We start from the raw sequence: 16,144 nt of genomic DNA, 5'->3' as shown, positions 1-16,144 counted from the left end.
TTGTTAGAATGGGTATTTCTCATGACTCTCATTGAGCCAGGAAGGCCTGACCATAGTGTTAGAGGAGATAAAGAAGACGGTTTTTGGAATTGTGTAGGCTACATAAAGGAGTGGCAGCATGGGGCATTGGTTAGAATGCTGGTTCTCACAGTATAGAAGACCTGTGTATAAGACCTGTCTCAGACCTATGCTGGCTTCTGTGATCCTGGGCACTAAGACCATAAGTGGCAGGGTAGATACTGGTCTACATTGGTAGAAGGATCTTAAAAATAAGGTCCTTGCCACTAGGAAATCACAGCTCCAGTCTCATCTCATGTAAGACTATGGGACTATTAACAAGTTGGCTGGGTTTTGTAAAAAAATTTCTTTTAGGGGTCTTTGCCAAAGTCATCCAGTCCACTTTCCTAGAATAAGAACCTCGACCACATTCCCTTGCTTCTTCTATCCTTTTTTCCCTTCAGTATTATTTATAAAATTGGGTGTTGGTTTCATATAAGTAAAGTGAGTTTATTGCTTCATGGGTTGTTCAGGGTCCTCAGATATCTTATTTTGGCATCTTTATTCTGCTGTTACTCATATAATTCACATGTTTTCTCCAAATGTTTGCTGACTGTTTACTTGAAGGTGAAGTATGCCTTAATCAGTGCCCAGCGGTGTATGATTTGCCAAGGAGACATTTCCAGGTACCGGGAACAAGCCAATGACACAACAAACTATGGGAAAGCACGAAGGTACTTGATTTCCTTTGTTCCTCCTCATTCTTTAAGTCAAGGCATGGTATGAGAAATGGGCAGAAGCCTGTACTGTGTCCCACTTGGGCTGTCCCACATACTCTAGGGAGACTCTTCTGCCACTTTATTGGTCTTTAGTGCTTCACTGCAGGCTCCTAGCTTGGTTGGGTGAAGAGCCCAGTTTGATCTGATATGGGTTCTTGTCCTTTTTCCATTTTAGCTGGTACTTGAAGGCTCAGCACATTGCTCCCAAGAATGGCCGTCCTTATAATCAGTTGGCGTTGTTAGCAGTGTATACGGTAAGCAGGACTGTGTTTGTGGGGGGGAGGGCAGCCTGGCCGGCCACAGGAGGTAAAGTTGCAAATTGAGAATATTAGTTTGAGCTTGGGACATCCACTGGGCTTAGGTTGGGCCAAGCTGGCAGCACTGACAGTGTCCACTTTCCTTGCCACTCCTCTCCTTGTGCTTCCTCTCTTGAAACTGCTATGGCCATCTTCAATTCAGAGGTGACGTCTGAAGGGTTAAGGAGAAGAGCAAGGGAAGAAGCTAGAATGGTGATTTTGAACCATCTCAATAGCAGGAATGACCTTCCCAGCCAAGTGCAGGTTGTGACTAGAGGGATTTCATAATTAGTGTAGTTCAGAAATACACAAGCACCGTGGAATCTGCGTTCTGAATCTCTTGGCCTTTCTGCCCGGCCATGGATGAGTTTCTTTCTTGCCTACCTTCCTCCTTTCCTGCCTTTTCTTTTGTGTGTGACCTTTTCTAGTTCTCTCAAAAAGATACCCAACCCTCTGAAATAAAGTGTGTCTGCCTTCATGGCACAGTGACTCTAGAAAAAAGTTTCCTGTCCTTCAGCCACATGAACTTAGTAGACTAGGTGAGTCTTTTCCTCATTTTGTTTTACCTTACTTGTCATTTACTTTCCTTCCTATTCAAGTATTCAAAACCTATTATGCATCTGGCATTGTTGTAAGTATTGTAGGAGATACAAAGTAACTCTGGGCAGTCCCCCCCCCTTTTTTTTTGTTGTTGAATGCAAGCTCACTTGGTGATTTCATCAGTTCCCATGTTTTCAAATATGGATAGCTCCAAGGTCTCTTATTCAGTCCTGGGTTTTCCAGAGCTACAGTTGTGTATTACTTTTGGACATCTCCTGCTCTGCGTCCCATAGGCATCTCAAATTCACCATGTACAAAAACAGAACTCATCGTCCTTTTCTTGGATTTGTTGAATTTCCTGTTACCACAGAGAGCTACATCCTCCTCCCAGGTCCTGATGATACTGCCTTCTCACTTCCACTTATTCCATATAGCCACTCAGGTGCCCAAACTTCTTTTGACCTTCCCAACACCACTTGTGTATAGCCCTTTCGACTCAAGTAGCCACAACCCAAATTCAAGATCTCATCACTTCGTGCCTGGACTACTGCCACAATAGTCTTCTCATTGGTCTTCCTGCCCACTTTTCTTCCCACATTAACTGATCCTTTACTCAGCTGCCATGGTAGGGTTTTTTTCTCCTTAAATTATTTTGTTTTATTTTTCTCTTTTTCCAACTATCCCCTCCCCCCCAAAAGAAAAAGAAAACCCTTCTCAGAAATATGCAAAATGAAGCAAAAGAAATATCACATGTGTAATCTTCTACATTTGGAATCTGTCATCTTTCTGTTAGAAGGCAAGTGGCAGGTTTTATCATCAGGCCTTTGGTCAGTTGGTCATTGCATTCTTAAAGTCTTTAAAAACTTTTTTGTCTTTACATTGCATACATTTTTCTTCTGGTTCAGCTCACTTTTCTCTGCCTCAGTTTATATAGTATTTCTCAGGTTTTTCTGAAACCTTCACCATCATTTCTTAATGGCACATTGGTATTCTGTCACATTCATTTATTATTTGGTCAGACATTTCCCCAGTTGATTGATACTCTCTTTGTTTTCTAATTCTTTGCCACCACAATGAGAGTTGCTATGAATATTTTTGTAACGATGGACCCTTTTCCTCTTTGATTACTTTGAAGTAGAACTAATATCTGTACATTGAATGACTTTTGGGGCATAAATCCAAATTGCTTTACAGATGACTATCAATTCACAGCCCTATCTGTAGTGTATTATTGTGCCTTTTTCCTTCCCCCAAACCCATCAACATTAATCATTTTCATCTTTTGTCTTCTCTGCCAATCTGATGGTTGTGGAACTTCAGAGTTCCTTTAATTTGCTTTTCACTAGTTTTTAGTGATTTGGAGTACTTTTTTCATATGGTTGAGTCATTACTACTTTTGAGCTAGTTAAAAGTCACTGTTGTAGTTTCTTCAGTTACTCTTTAGGGGTCAGAAACTCTTCCTATTTACCTATCCATTGAGCAATGGCTCTTATTTTTTTTTTATACACGTATATCAGTTCTTTGTATATTTTGTAGATGAGCCTTTTGTCAGAGAAACTTACTGCAAATATATTTTCTCACTTCACTATTGCCCTAATAATTTTAGCTACAATGGTTTTATTTGGGTAAAAATGTTTTCATTTTATGTAATTAAAATTGGCTTTTTTATCTTCTCTATACTTTGTTTGACCGTGTCAAGGTGGTTTAAAAAAGTCTGACAATGTCACCCCTCTGTATGTTGAGCTCCACTGGCTCTCTTTCGTATCTAGGAGTAAATATCAACTCTTCTCATTGGCATGTATAACCTGGTCCCTTCCTCCCCTTGGGCTTCTTGGCCTTGATTCTGTCCAGACATTCTCCTACATTTGGCCTCCTCAAACACAACCCTCCATCTTCCATCTCTAGCCCTTGCACTGGTTGTCCCCCATGTCTGGAACACTTTGCCCCATCACCTCCACTTTTGGATTTTTCTGGCTTCCTCCAACACTTAGATCAAAGTCCCACCTTTTGTAAGAGGCCTTTCCCAAGCCCTTTTAGTGGCTTGTACCTTCCTCTCTCAGATTATGTTCCATTCACTCTGTAAATATCTTCGGTGTACCTAATTCTTTACATGTTATACTCCTTAAAGTCAGGAATTATTTTTGCCTTTATTTGTTCTCCCCCCCCCCCAAAAAAAAACCCGTACTTTCTATCTTAATAACAACTCTTCTTAAAAATAATTTTTATTTTTAAAAATATTTTTCCATGGTTACATGATTCTTGTTCTCTCCCTCCCTTCTTTTTCTCCCTTCTCCTGGGGAATTGACAAGCAATTCCACTGGGTTATACATGTATTATCACTCATAACCTATTCCATATTATTCATTTTTGTAATAGAGTAATCTTTTAAAACCAAAACCCCAAATCATATACCCATATAAACAAGTGATAAATCATATGTTTTCTTCTGCATTTCTTCTCCAACTGTTCTTCTCTAGATGTGGATAGCATTCTTTCTTACAGAATTGTCCTGGATCACTGCATTGCTATTAGTAACAGTCAGTCGCTTTTGATTGTCCCACAGTGTTTCAGTTACCATGTACCATGTTCTCCTGGCTCTGCTCATTTCACTCTGCATCAGTTCATGGAGGTTTTTCCAGTTCATGTAGAAATCCTTCAGTTCATCATTCCTTATAGCACAATAGGATTCCATCACCATCATATACAACAATTTGTTCAGCCATTCCCCAATCGGACACCCCCCATTTTCCAATTTTTTGCCACCACCAAAAGCACAGCTATAAATATGTTTCTACAAATAGGTAATAAGTCCATCCCCATTTTAAAAAATCTCTTCAGTGTATAAACCTATTGGTGGTATTGTTAGATCAAAGACCATGCATTTTTTTAAAGTCCTTTGAGCATCATTCCAAACTGCCTTCCAGAATGGTTGGATCAGTTCACAACTCCACCAGCAATGCATTAATGTCCCAATTTTGCCACATCCCCTCCAGCATTCATTACTTTCCTTTGCTGTCATATAGGCCAGTCTGTTTGATGTGAAGGGGTACCTCAGAGGTGTTTTGATTTCCATTTCTCTAATCAGGAGAGATTTAGAACATTTTTTCATATGATTATTGATAGTTTTGATTTCTTTATCGGAAAACTGTCTATTCATATCCCTTGACTTTTAGTGATATCTCTTAAGAACAATGGGCAAGAGCTAAGCAAATGGAGTTAAGTGACTTGCCCAGGGTCACATAACTAGGAAGTATAATGAGGCCACATTTGAACCCAGGACCAACTCCCAGGCATGGCACCATATATGTCACTTAGCTACCCCTTTGTCTTTCTTTGTGACTCTAGTACTTAGCATAGTGACTAGCATATAGTAAATGTTTAATAAATGCTTGAGACGAAAAAATAAAAATACCCTCCGCCCTCCATTAGCTTTACAGTCTAGTTGGTAATACAAAACACATTTATACATCAGAGGTATTTAAGATACTACACAATGACATAAGTACAAAAATGAGGAGGGAGAAATCAACATGGGCTGGAGACTTTGTGAAGTTTAGAGAACGTTGAGGTTTGAAGAATGGGTAATGTTTGGATAGTGAAGAGAAGGGGATGGAAGTCTACATGGTTGTAAAGGCAGGAGACAGGAATGGGTGGGGGTGGTTCGGAAGACCAAGGAAATCCTGGACTTTTTCTTTTCCTCTTTCTTCTCTTAGTTCTTGCTGGGTTGTGAACTATGCCCTATTGGAATATCCTGATTATTCCTTTTGAGAGTTCTAGGAAGGCCTGGAAAGCTGACAGGGATTCTCTGGGCCAGATTGCCTCAGGCTGGACTTTGGGAGGAACCTGAGAATGTCGGGTTTGTTTTGACAGAGGAGGAAGCTCGATGCTGTATACTATTACATGCGCAGTTTAGCTGCCAGCAACCCTATCCTTACAGCGAAGGAGAGCCTCATGAGCTTGTTTGAAGAGACCAAGCGAAAGGTGAGTGGGGGCCAAAGAGGAAGGCCCCACCAATGCTTGGGAGGAGTGGAAGCGGGCCTTATAAAGAGTGAATCGCTGCTCCAGGGTCTCCTGGGGCCATTAGACTAGGACTGCCACAATAGCCAGTTCAGAGAATTAATAGCTTTGGAGGGAGCAAGCTGATGGAACCCATTGCCATCTTGCTACTGGGGGCTGCCTTACCTTGCCTCCTCCCCGCAGTAGCCCCAGGGGAGTCTGAGTGTGTGTGTATATGTGTGAACATGCAGGCTGAGCAGATGGAGAAAAAGCAGCAAGAAGAGCTGGAGCTAAGTCCTAACCGATGGAGGAAAGGCAGGAGATCCACTTTCCGGCATGTTGCTGATGACACAACCCGCCTGGAGATTTGGATCCACCCTTCCCACTCCCGATCTTCCCAGGGCACAGAGTCAGGGAAGGACTCCGAGCAGGAGAATGGCCTTGGCAGCTTAAGCCCCAGCGATGTGAGTATCTCAGCTGGCCTCTTAGTCTGTGGTCCATTGTCTGTTGTCAGTATCTCCTGTATTGTGGACTTGTTTCCTATTCTGTACAGCCTAGAGCTGCCCTCCTGGCTTCCTTTCCTAACCATTGGGCTCCCTCTCTCACCACTGGGTGGCACTATATGACCTCAGAACGAGGCCAGCTCATGTTCTCTTGATTTGGATACACTGACCAGGGGAAGAGATGTTTTTGACACTGTCGATTAGTCTATGAAAGTGGTGGGTTTACACCTTCCTATCGAGAATCTTGCTGTAGTAAGTCTCACTAAGATGGAGGCAGGAGCAGGTTGAAGATAGATCTCAGAAAGATAGCTAAACCAGCTTTCCTTCAGCTTCCTTGGGATCCTCTCCTTTGTGTGAGGCTGGAGATGGGACTCTGTCCTACTGGTCAGAAGAAATGCCCATCTTACGGCTGAATCTGTTACTTTGGGGAAATAATTGTTTAAACAAGTATTTTTCTCATAGCTCAACCTCTTGATGGGAATTTTTTCTTTTTTGTTCGGAAACATCACTCGAATTTTATATTCCTTTTCCCATTTCCTTTTTGGTCTTCAGTAGCTAGTTCTCGGTTTAATTTTGAAAATAATTATCACTGATAGGCAAATCTTTAAACTTGATTTGTGCCCCTGGGGTTAATTGGACAATGCATCCAAATGTACCAGTGCTTTGTTATGCTTGCCATTGTTCCTTGTTCAGTTTGGGGGCTTCTATAAACTTTTCCTTGGTAACCTGTTTGAATATACTGTAGTGGTGCTCATTGGTCTGAGTGCCATCTTTGTCAGTGCCTATCACCTTAACCTGTGCGATTCTAGTCCATGTTCTTCCACAAATTCCCTACAGAGAAACACCCAATGTGCCATTGGCCACTGCTCTCTCGAGCATTTGACCACTTGTGAATTTGAGTGTTCTACTTGGGCTTCTGTCCATCTCTGCTATACTCTTGCTCCAGGACTGGCCCATTCCAATTCCTAGTGTACATATCCTGGCTTCTATTCCTCATTCCACTTCTTGTCTATAGACTCCTCTGTTGGAAATACTGAGTGCCTCTTTCCCATGTCCTTTAGATCATTCACAGTTTTGATTCTTTGGAGATTGTGGTGTTCTATGATTTGAAATTATACAATACCCCTGGGATACAGTTATGTTCTAAAGACTAGATTTTTTGAATTAGGGAGTAGCATGGAATTATTGAAAGCATGGCACAATCTCCCAAATGCAAGAGAACTCATTCAATTCTCCATTTTGTTTGTTTGTTTCTTTTTTTTAAACCCTTACTTTTCTTCTCAGAATTAATGCTGCTTATTGATTCCAAGGCAGAAGAGTTGATGAGGTCTAGGCAATGGGAGTTAAGTGACTTGCCCAGCTAGAAAGTGTCTTGAGGCCAAATTTTAACCCAGGACCTCCTGTCTCTAGACCTGGCTATCCACTGAGCCATCTAGCTATCCTCAAATCTTTTCTTTTTGAGTGGCTTTAAATCATGTTAAGGAGACTGGGAAAGTCAAGAGCTTGGTGCAATGACATATAAACAAGCATCTGATTTTACCATTTATAGGGAATTTTTTTCCTATTTCAATTGCCATTTTCCATGGCATTAGCAAAGAAATCCCAAAAAATTGACAAGCCGGTCTCCCTGGTTTATACTTTGCTCAATATTCATAATTGAGAACTCATTGAAAGTATTATTTCTGGTTGCATTAATTGCAGAACATGATGTTGTCTTAATATACATAAGAGATTGCTTGTTGCAGGAAATCCTGTAAGTCACTGTTTGGTCAAATATTTTTTGTCATCAGTAAACAAAACACTCATGTCTAGCTCTTTTGAAACCTTGCCTTTTATCTTTTCATAGTTTAATTCAGGATATTCTCAATGTAGAGATAATTCTTAAAGATTTTATAAAATTGAGAGTAAGTATATGGATTGATGGTTGTCTTCTCTATTACCTTTAAGGAAAATAACTGACATCCTCTTATCAATATTTTTTAATAACTACTGATGTTTTCTATCACTTTTTTGTTATGAAGATATTTTATTTTTCCAATTACATATAATAAGTTTCCACATAAGGTTTTTGAAGTTAATATGGTTCAAATTGTCTCTCTCCCCCTTCTTGGAACTGGCAAGTAATTTGATCTTGGTTATGCATGTATTATTATCCTGCAAAACAGTTTTATATTCATTTTTGTAGGTGAATAATCATATAAAACCAAAACCCCAAAATAAAAATCTGAATAAAATGAAAAACTGTTTGCTTTGATCTGCAGTCCAACTCTAACAGTTCTTTTTCTGGAGGTGAATAGCATTCTTTTTATAAGTCCCTCAGAATTATCATAGTATGTCATTTTTTTAAAACAATAATGTGATGCCTAATTCTCCCCCTACCTATTTTCCGTCTCTGAGGTACCTTGAAGGAGAATCAAAATAACATCGCATTTTAGTGAACAGACATTCAAACATACCTCTTTCCTCTTGGCAGGGAGGTAGAGGATTATGAATTGATCATTGGATCATGGGTTTTGTTTTTTTTTTAATTACAAAGGACAGTTCATCTCTGGGGGAAAATTAAGAAGCAAGAAAAAAAATGTGTTCTATTCAGCATGGAAACCCTCTTGATTTAGCTGCTGTTGTGCAGTCATTCAGTCATGGCCAGCTCTTCACCAGCCAGGCCTTTCTGTCCTCCATTATCTCCCAAAGTCTATCCAAGTTCACATTCCTTGTTTCCATGGCACTATATCCATCTCATCCTCTGCCATCCCCTTTTTGTTTTGCTTCAGTCTTTCTCAACATCAGGGTCTTTTCCAGTGAGTCCTGTTTTGTCATTATGCGATCAAAGTATTAAACCTTCAGCTTCTGTATTGATGTTTCAGTGAATAGTCTGAATTAATTTCTTTGAACATTGACTGATTTGATCTCCTTGCTGTCCAAGGGATTCTCAAAAGTTTTCTTCCACCATGATTAGAAAGCACTGGTTCTGTGGTGTTCTATGCTAGCTTTCCTTATGGTCCAACTCTCACAGCCAAACATTGTTATTGGAAAAAACCATACCTTTAAAAGAGTATATGAGCCTTTGTTGGCAAGGTGATGTCTCTGTTTTTCACTATGTTGGCCAGTTTCGCCATAGTTTTCCTTCAAAGGAAGAAATGTCTTTTAATTTCATATTTGTAGTTACCATCTGCAATGATCTTTAATCCCAAGAATATAAAATCTGACAGTGCTTCATTTTTCCCTCTATTTAAGTAGGCAGTGATGGGACCAGTTGCCAAGATCTTAGTGTTTTTGTTTATGTTGAGCTTCAAGCTAGCTTTTACGCTTTCCTCTTTCACCCTCTTCAAGAGGCTTCCTAATTTTTCACTTTCTACCAGTAGAGTGGTTTTGTCTGAATATCTGAGATTGTTGATATTTCTCGTGGCAACCTTAATTCTGGCTTTTGATTTGTCCAGCCTGGTATTTCACATGATGTACTCTGTGTATAAGTTAAATGAATTGGAGCAACATTTAGCCTTGTCATATTCCTTTTCCAATCTTAAGCCAATAATTTATTCCATGTTCGGTTCTAACTTGCTTTTTGATTGGACTAGAAGTTCCTCAGAATAAAAGTAATATGATCTGGTGCTGCCATCTCTTAGAGGGCTTGCCACATTTTGTTGCAGCGCACACAGTCAAAAGATTTAGTGTAGTCAATGAAGCAGAGTAGACATTTTTTCTGTAACTTCCTTGATTTCTCCGTAATCCATTAGATGTTGGCAATTTGGTCTCTAGTTCTTCTGCCTCTTCAAAAAATCATCTTGTACTTCTGGTAATCCTTGGTTCACATATAGCTGAAGCTTAGCTGCAGAAACTTAAGCATGACTTTGCTGGCATGTGAAATGAGCCAGTTCAGTAATTTGAACATTCTTTGGCATTGCCCTTCTTTAGGGTCAGCATGAAAACTGATCTTTTCCAACCTAGTGGACACTGTTGAATTTTCCAAATTTGCTTCCTTATTGAGTGCAGCACTTAAACAGTATCTTTCTTCTAGGATTTTAAATAGATCAATTGGAATTCCATCATCTCCACTAGCCTTACTGTTAGTGTCCTTCCTATGGACCACTAGACTTCATTTTCCAGGTTGTCTGGCTCTAGATTAGTAACCTCACCCTCTTGGTGCTGTTCTTGTATAGTTCTTTAGTGTATTTTTGCCAGCTCTTCTTAATCTCTTCTACTTCTATTAAGTCCCTACCATTTTTGTCTTTTTTTTTCTTTTTTAAACCCTTACTTTCCATCTTGGATTCAATACTGTGTATTGGTATAGTGGTAAGGGCTAGGCAATGGGGGTCAAGTGACTTGCCCAGGGTCACACAGCTAGGAAGTGGCTGAGACCAGATTTGAACCTAGGACCTCCGGTCTCTAGGCCTGGTTCTCAATCCACTGAGTTACCCAGCTGCCCCGTCATTTTTGTCTTTTAACATTCCCATTTTTGCATGTCAGATGTTCCCTTGAAATCTCTAATTTTCTTGAAAAGATCTCATATTTCCTATTCTGTTGTTTTCTTCTATTTCTTTGCTATTCTGAAATTCTGCATTCATTTTGGTGTAGAGTTCCCTTTCTCGTTTCTCTTTTCTTTTTCTTCTTTCTTCAGCTATTTGTAAAGCCTTATCAGACAGACATTTAACTTTCTTGTTCTTTATTTTCCTTGGGACATTTTTTTGCTGCTGTCTCCTGTACAATATTTAAAACTTCCATCTATAGTTCTTCAGGTGCTCTGTCTGCCGGATCTAATTCTTTCAATCTAGTCGTCACTTCCACTTCATTTTCTTTAGCCTGTTATTTAGGGTCAGACCTATATGGCCTGATGTTTGAAACTCATGATTTGAGCCTAGTCTACTCCAAGTCTTTTTTTAACTGAGTGTATAGCTTCTGCACTTTTGGCTGCAAAACAGATAATCAATAATGATTTTGATATTGTCCAACTGGTCTTGTCCATGTGTATGTAGAGTTGCCTTTTGAAACTATTGAAAAAGAGTTTGCTCTGACCATTGAGTTATCTTGACAGAGCTCTATTAGTCTCTGCTGCACTTCATTTTGCACTCCAAGACCAAACTTGCCTGTTGTTCCAGTTATCTTTTAATTTCCTACCTTAGCATTCCAATATTTTTTTGAATGTCATTTCTAGAAGATATTGTTAGGTCTTCATAGAACTCATCAGTATTGACCTCTTCGGCAACAGTGGTTGGAGCATAGATTTATATTACTATGACGTTCAACTATTTTCCTTGGATTTAAACAGATACCATTCTGTCATTTTTGAGATATGCCCAATTGAGCTTTTCTCACATATTTATACTGACTATGAGGGCGACGCCATTTCTCCTAAGGGGTTTTTGCCCACTGGTAGTATATGTATCGATCACCTGATTAAAATTCTTCCATTCCTATCCATATCAGTCACCCAAGATGTTAATATTTAATCTTTCCATCTTCTATTTCACCACCGTGGTTCCCCCCGTAGTTCATGGATGTTGCACCATTTACATTCACATTACATTACACAAATTCCAGGTTCCTATGCAATACTGAACCTTACAGCACTGGACTTTCCTTCCATCACCAATCATATCCACATCCGAGTTTCCTTTGGCTTTGGCCCAGTTCCTTTATTGCTACTGGAGCTGTTGCAATTGTCCTCTGCTCTTCCCCAGTATCATATCGGACACTTTCCAACCTGAGGGGCTTTTTTCTTCCTGTCTTTTCTTTTATCATTTTAATACTGGCCATGGACTTTTCTTGGCAAAGCTAGTGGGAGTGGTTTTTCCATTTGTTCTCCAGTAGATCACCTTTTTTTCAAAACTCTCCTTTATGACTCATCTGTCTTAGGTAACCCTGCTCAAGACAGCTCATAGTTTTTCATTGATCTATGCAAATCCTTTTGTCACAAGGCAGTGTGATCGGGAAGGGTTGGTTTAACTACTTTATATGTATTTTTAAATGCATTTTATATATTAAAGTATTATAAATACTTTTATGTATTCTTTTAGTTTAGCTACATTAAAGCTTACTGGTTTGGCCTAGCTATGATTTCTAAGTTCTTTTTTTTAGGTTCATAGATTTAGTGCTGAAAGAAGGCACCTCATCCAGCCCAACTCTTGATTTTACAGATGAAGAAGCTAAAAGGTCTCAGAGACTTTAAGTGATTGTGTCCAAGGCCTCAGAGACTTAGGTAGAGAGCTAGAACTTGAACCCTCTGCCTTGAGGTCTTATGTGCTTTCTCAAATGCAGTGGTCCCATTGTAAATTATTATGAAACTAGATCATTAGAGAAATAGGGACAAATCTGTTCAGTATTACATCCATTTGTTCTTTTCCCCTTACTTTTATCTTGGAATTGATCTGGCAGAATTAAATCTAATGTCAAGCTTTCTGCAAATTCACTTTCTCTTTCATTGTATGCTTGTAGTTTCTGACATATGAATCTTCTGTTTAGATTTTCCAATAGTATTTTATACTTGAGGTTTTTTTTAATTTTAATATTTTATTTTTTCCTGTTAACATGTGAAAATAATTTAAAAAATTTTTTTAAATTTTTTCCAAGGTTATATGTTGTCTCCCTCTCCTCTTCCCTCCCTCTTCCTGGAGTTGACAAGCAATTTCACTGGGTTATATATATATATTATCATTAAAATCCCATTTCCATATTATTCATTTTTGTAATAGAGTTATCTTTTAAAACCAAAACCCCAAATCATATACCCATATGAACAAGTGATAAATCATGTTTTCTTCTAGATTTCTACTCCCACAGTTCTTCCTCTAGATGTAAATAGCATTCTTTCTCATAAGTCCATCAGAGATATCTTGGGTAATTGTATTGCTGAGAATAACTAAGCCATTCACAGTTGATCAGCTACATTTGAGTTTTTAACTCCATGAACAAGTGTTGCTTATGACTACCATATTTCTCACTTGTCAAAGAATTCAAATATTTGCCTTCTAAAATAAAGTGAAGCTCTCTTGCCCACTTCCTTGTGGTGATTTTGGTTAATCTTTTATAGAAATTGATAATAATTAAGTTCAGTGACTTGACATTTTTCCATCTCTAGTTTTTGACACCATTTGCTTTTTTGAATAACTACTTGAAGCTGTTATAATTGTATACTTTGTCTATTTCTTATCTTTATCCTTACTTCTAACTTGTTGATTTGAGCTTTTGTCTTTACTCTAGTCAGTTATCTGACATCAACAGCTCATTTAGACACTATTCCGTAGCAGTAACCAGTCATTTGTTATTAAGAATACAGTTGTTTTTTGGTGATATTGTTTATTGCTTGTTATGCCTGGTAGTTTTGCTTTACAGTATTCATGATTACATAGGTCTGAGGCATCTGAATAACATATAGGATTTTGTCCTCTTTTGGTTTTTTTTTTTAACCAAATCTGATTTTCTAATATTTATTTTGCCTTCTTCACCTGTGTCTGCCTTTGCATTGAGTATCAAGGTATGCAGTAAATTGGTTTGGAAAATCTTGTCCAATTCTTTGTAGAATTGCCCTATTTCTCTTCTGCAATAGATGCCAGTAGGATCATAGGCTCAATGAGTAGAATGCTGGGCCTGGAGTCAGGAAGACCCGAGTTCAAATCCAGTCTCAAGACACTAGATGGGTGTCCTTGGACAAGTAACTTAACTTTGTTTGCCTCAGTTTCTTCATTTCTAAAATAAGCTGGAAAAGGAAATGGCAAACTACTCCAATGTCTGATAAGGATACTCCAATGTCTAAATGGGGTCACAAAGAGTCAGATAGGACTGAAATGACTCGGCAGTAACAAGGCTCATAGATAAAGAGTTGAAATGGACTTAAGAGAGGTCATCCAGTCTAGCCCCATCATTTTATAGAGCAGTCAGTAAACAAGCATTTATTTTTTTTAAGAGCCCTTATCTTCTATTTTCTTTATTACTCTGTATTAATATTCTATATTAGAGTCCCTTCCTTCCTATAACCCCACCAGTTATTTCTGTCTTTGCCATTATGGATGAGTATTAGAATATTATTATCTGTTTTCATTTTTAGGAAAGAATATTGATTTTGATATGTTTCAGTTCTTGCAGTAATATTTCCTACTTCGACATGGGACAAAACATTTTACATTTAGAGTATAAATAACTAAATTAATGTTCCTAGACCAAAAAATCTATGATTCCTTGAACATTCTGCTTCCTCTTATTACATTTTTTTTCTCTTTAATGCTTATTTTTTCAAAATTTGGGTTCCCAATTCTCTCTGTTCCTCTAGCCCCTCCTCCAATCATTGAGAAAGCAAGCAATATGATATCAAATATACATGTGAAATCATGCAAAATTCATTTCTAATTAGTCAAGTATAATAAAGTGGGAGGAAATACTCCTTATTTTGCACTCAAAGTCATCAGTTCTCTATCTGAAGGTGGTGGATAGCCTTGTAGCCAAGTCTTCCATAGTTGATCATCATTATAGTATTGCTGTTATTATGTATAATGTATATGTATAATGTTTTCTTGGTTTTGCTCACTTCACTTTGCATCAGTCTTCCCAGGTTTTTCTGAGACTGCCTCACTCATCATTTCTTATAGGACAGTAATTTTCTATCACAATTACATAGCATAACTTGTCCAGCCATTCCCCAAATTGATGGACATCCCCCCCAATTTCCAATTATTTGCCACCACAAAGAGAACTGCTGTGGATAGATAGATAGATCTATTCTCCGTTTTCTGTGATCTCTTTGGGGGTACAGATCTGGTAAGCTGTTGCTGGGCAGCTTTATACTGCCCCTTTTTTTACTGTTGTTTCATCATTGTCACTGCAGAAGCAAAAAGAGGCCATTTTATATTTACATATTTTTTGTTTTCCTAGTTGATACGACCAAAATTTTGATCATCTACTGTGGTGAGCCTCTCCATATTTATTTAGCTAGATGGTCCTCGGATAGCAGGCTATCTATTTTGGGGGAATCTCTATTTGAATCCTTTCATCGTGGGAGAACCTTGTTCTACTAAGAACTTGTTCTTTGCTGGCAACTCTTAAATAAGAACAGATAAATTGTCCTGCAGGATTAGATCCATTGTCTAGATGGCATTAGTCTTTGACAGTGGTACTTGGGCATGTTATTAGAAACCATGGTATGTAACTTAGAAGCTTGAGAGGTTAATTGTATGCCTTCTACCATGAGAGTTGATCTGTTAAGGATGTTTCTACTTACTGAAACTTCTTTTGAAGTTTCTCTTTTCAGCTTGTACTATGTCTTGGAATAACAACCCTCACCGAAGTGTGCCCCCTATTATGGGCATACCCAATATCAGTCACCTATTTAGGACATAGAAAGTTTACTTCCTTGCAGTCTTGATCTTGCTAGAGAAGATACATCTTTCTATACACTATTAGTCTAATTCTTTTGAGTTCTCTGGTTTATGTCCAAGAGCAGTTTTCCTTAGACTGTTAGGAGAACATGGCTTCATATGGACTTTGGGAAGATGCATATCAAAAGCACATATAAATGGGGAAATAGCAGGAAAATTGCTTTAGGTGTTACTAGCATTGATTAGTAAAGAAATTAATTTATTTGCCTTGTGGAGTCCTGCATTTTAATCTAAAGAGGGTTTTGTATAGATATTTTTGCCAGCCTGAGAGGGATTGGCGACTTTACCTACAAGTGCCATAAGTCCTTAAAACTACTCAGGTTGGGGCAGCTAGGTAGCTCAGTAGATAGAGCACCCAGGCTGGAGTTAGGAGGACCTGGCTTCAAATCTGGCCTCAGACCTTTCTAGTTGCGTGACCCTGGGCAAGTCATTTTGCCCCAACTGCCTAGCCTTTGCCATTCTTTTGTCTTTTTTTTCTCATTCTTTTATTTTATTTTTTTGATTTGAAAAATATTGATTTAGAATATTTTTCCATGGTTACATGATTCATGTTCTTTCCCTCCCTTCCTTCCACCTCCCCTCCTATAGTCAATGAGCAATTCCCCTGGGTTTTACATGTGTCATTGATCAAGACCTATTTCCCTATTATTGATATTTGCACTAGGGTGATC

The 16,144-nt window shown here is 38.6% G+C and overlaps 1 protein-coding gene across 4 annotated transcripts in view; it reads left to right on the top strand.

Moving 5' to 3' along the window:
• SMG6 (SMG6 nonsense mediated mRNA decay factor) overlaps positions 1-16,144 on the top strand; it is a 183,596-nt gene that overhangs the window by 8,051 nt on the left and 159,401 nt on the right. For all 4 annotated transcript variants that reach the window (XM_056819616.1, XM_056819617.1, XM_007485774.3 and 1 more), the window contains exons 5-8: positions 625-731; positions 952-1,030; positions 5,483-5,593; positions 5,860-6,072. In XM_056819616.1, the coding sequence (XP_056675594.1) occupies positions 625-731; positions 952-1,030; positions 5,483-5,593; positions 5,860-6,072 (510 nt within the window). The remainder of the gene's footprint in view (positions 1-624; positions 732-951; positions 1,031-5,482; positions 5,594-5,859; positions 6,073-16,144) is intronic.

The sequence above is a fragment of the Monodelphis domestica genome, chromosome 2, assembly GCF_027887165.1.
Source record: "Monodelphis domestica isolate mMonDom1 chromosome 2, mMonDom1.pri, whole genome shotgun sequence".
Lineage (NCBI taxonomy): Eukaryota > Metazoa > Chordata > Mammalia > Didelphimorphia > Didelphidae > Monodelphis > Monodelphis domestica.
Note: the sequence above shows the minus strand (reverse complement) of the source record. Positions and strands in the feature narration are given on the sequence as shown.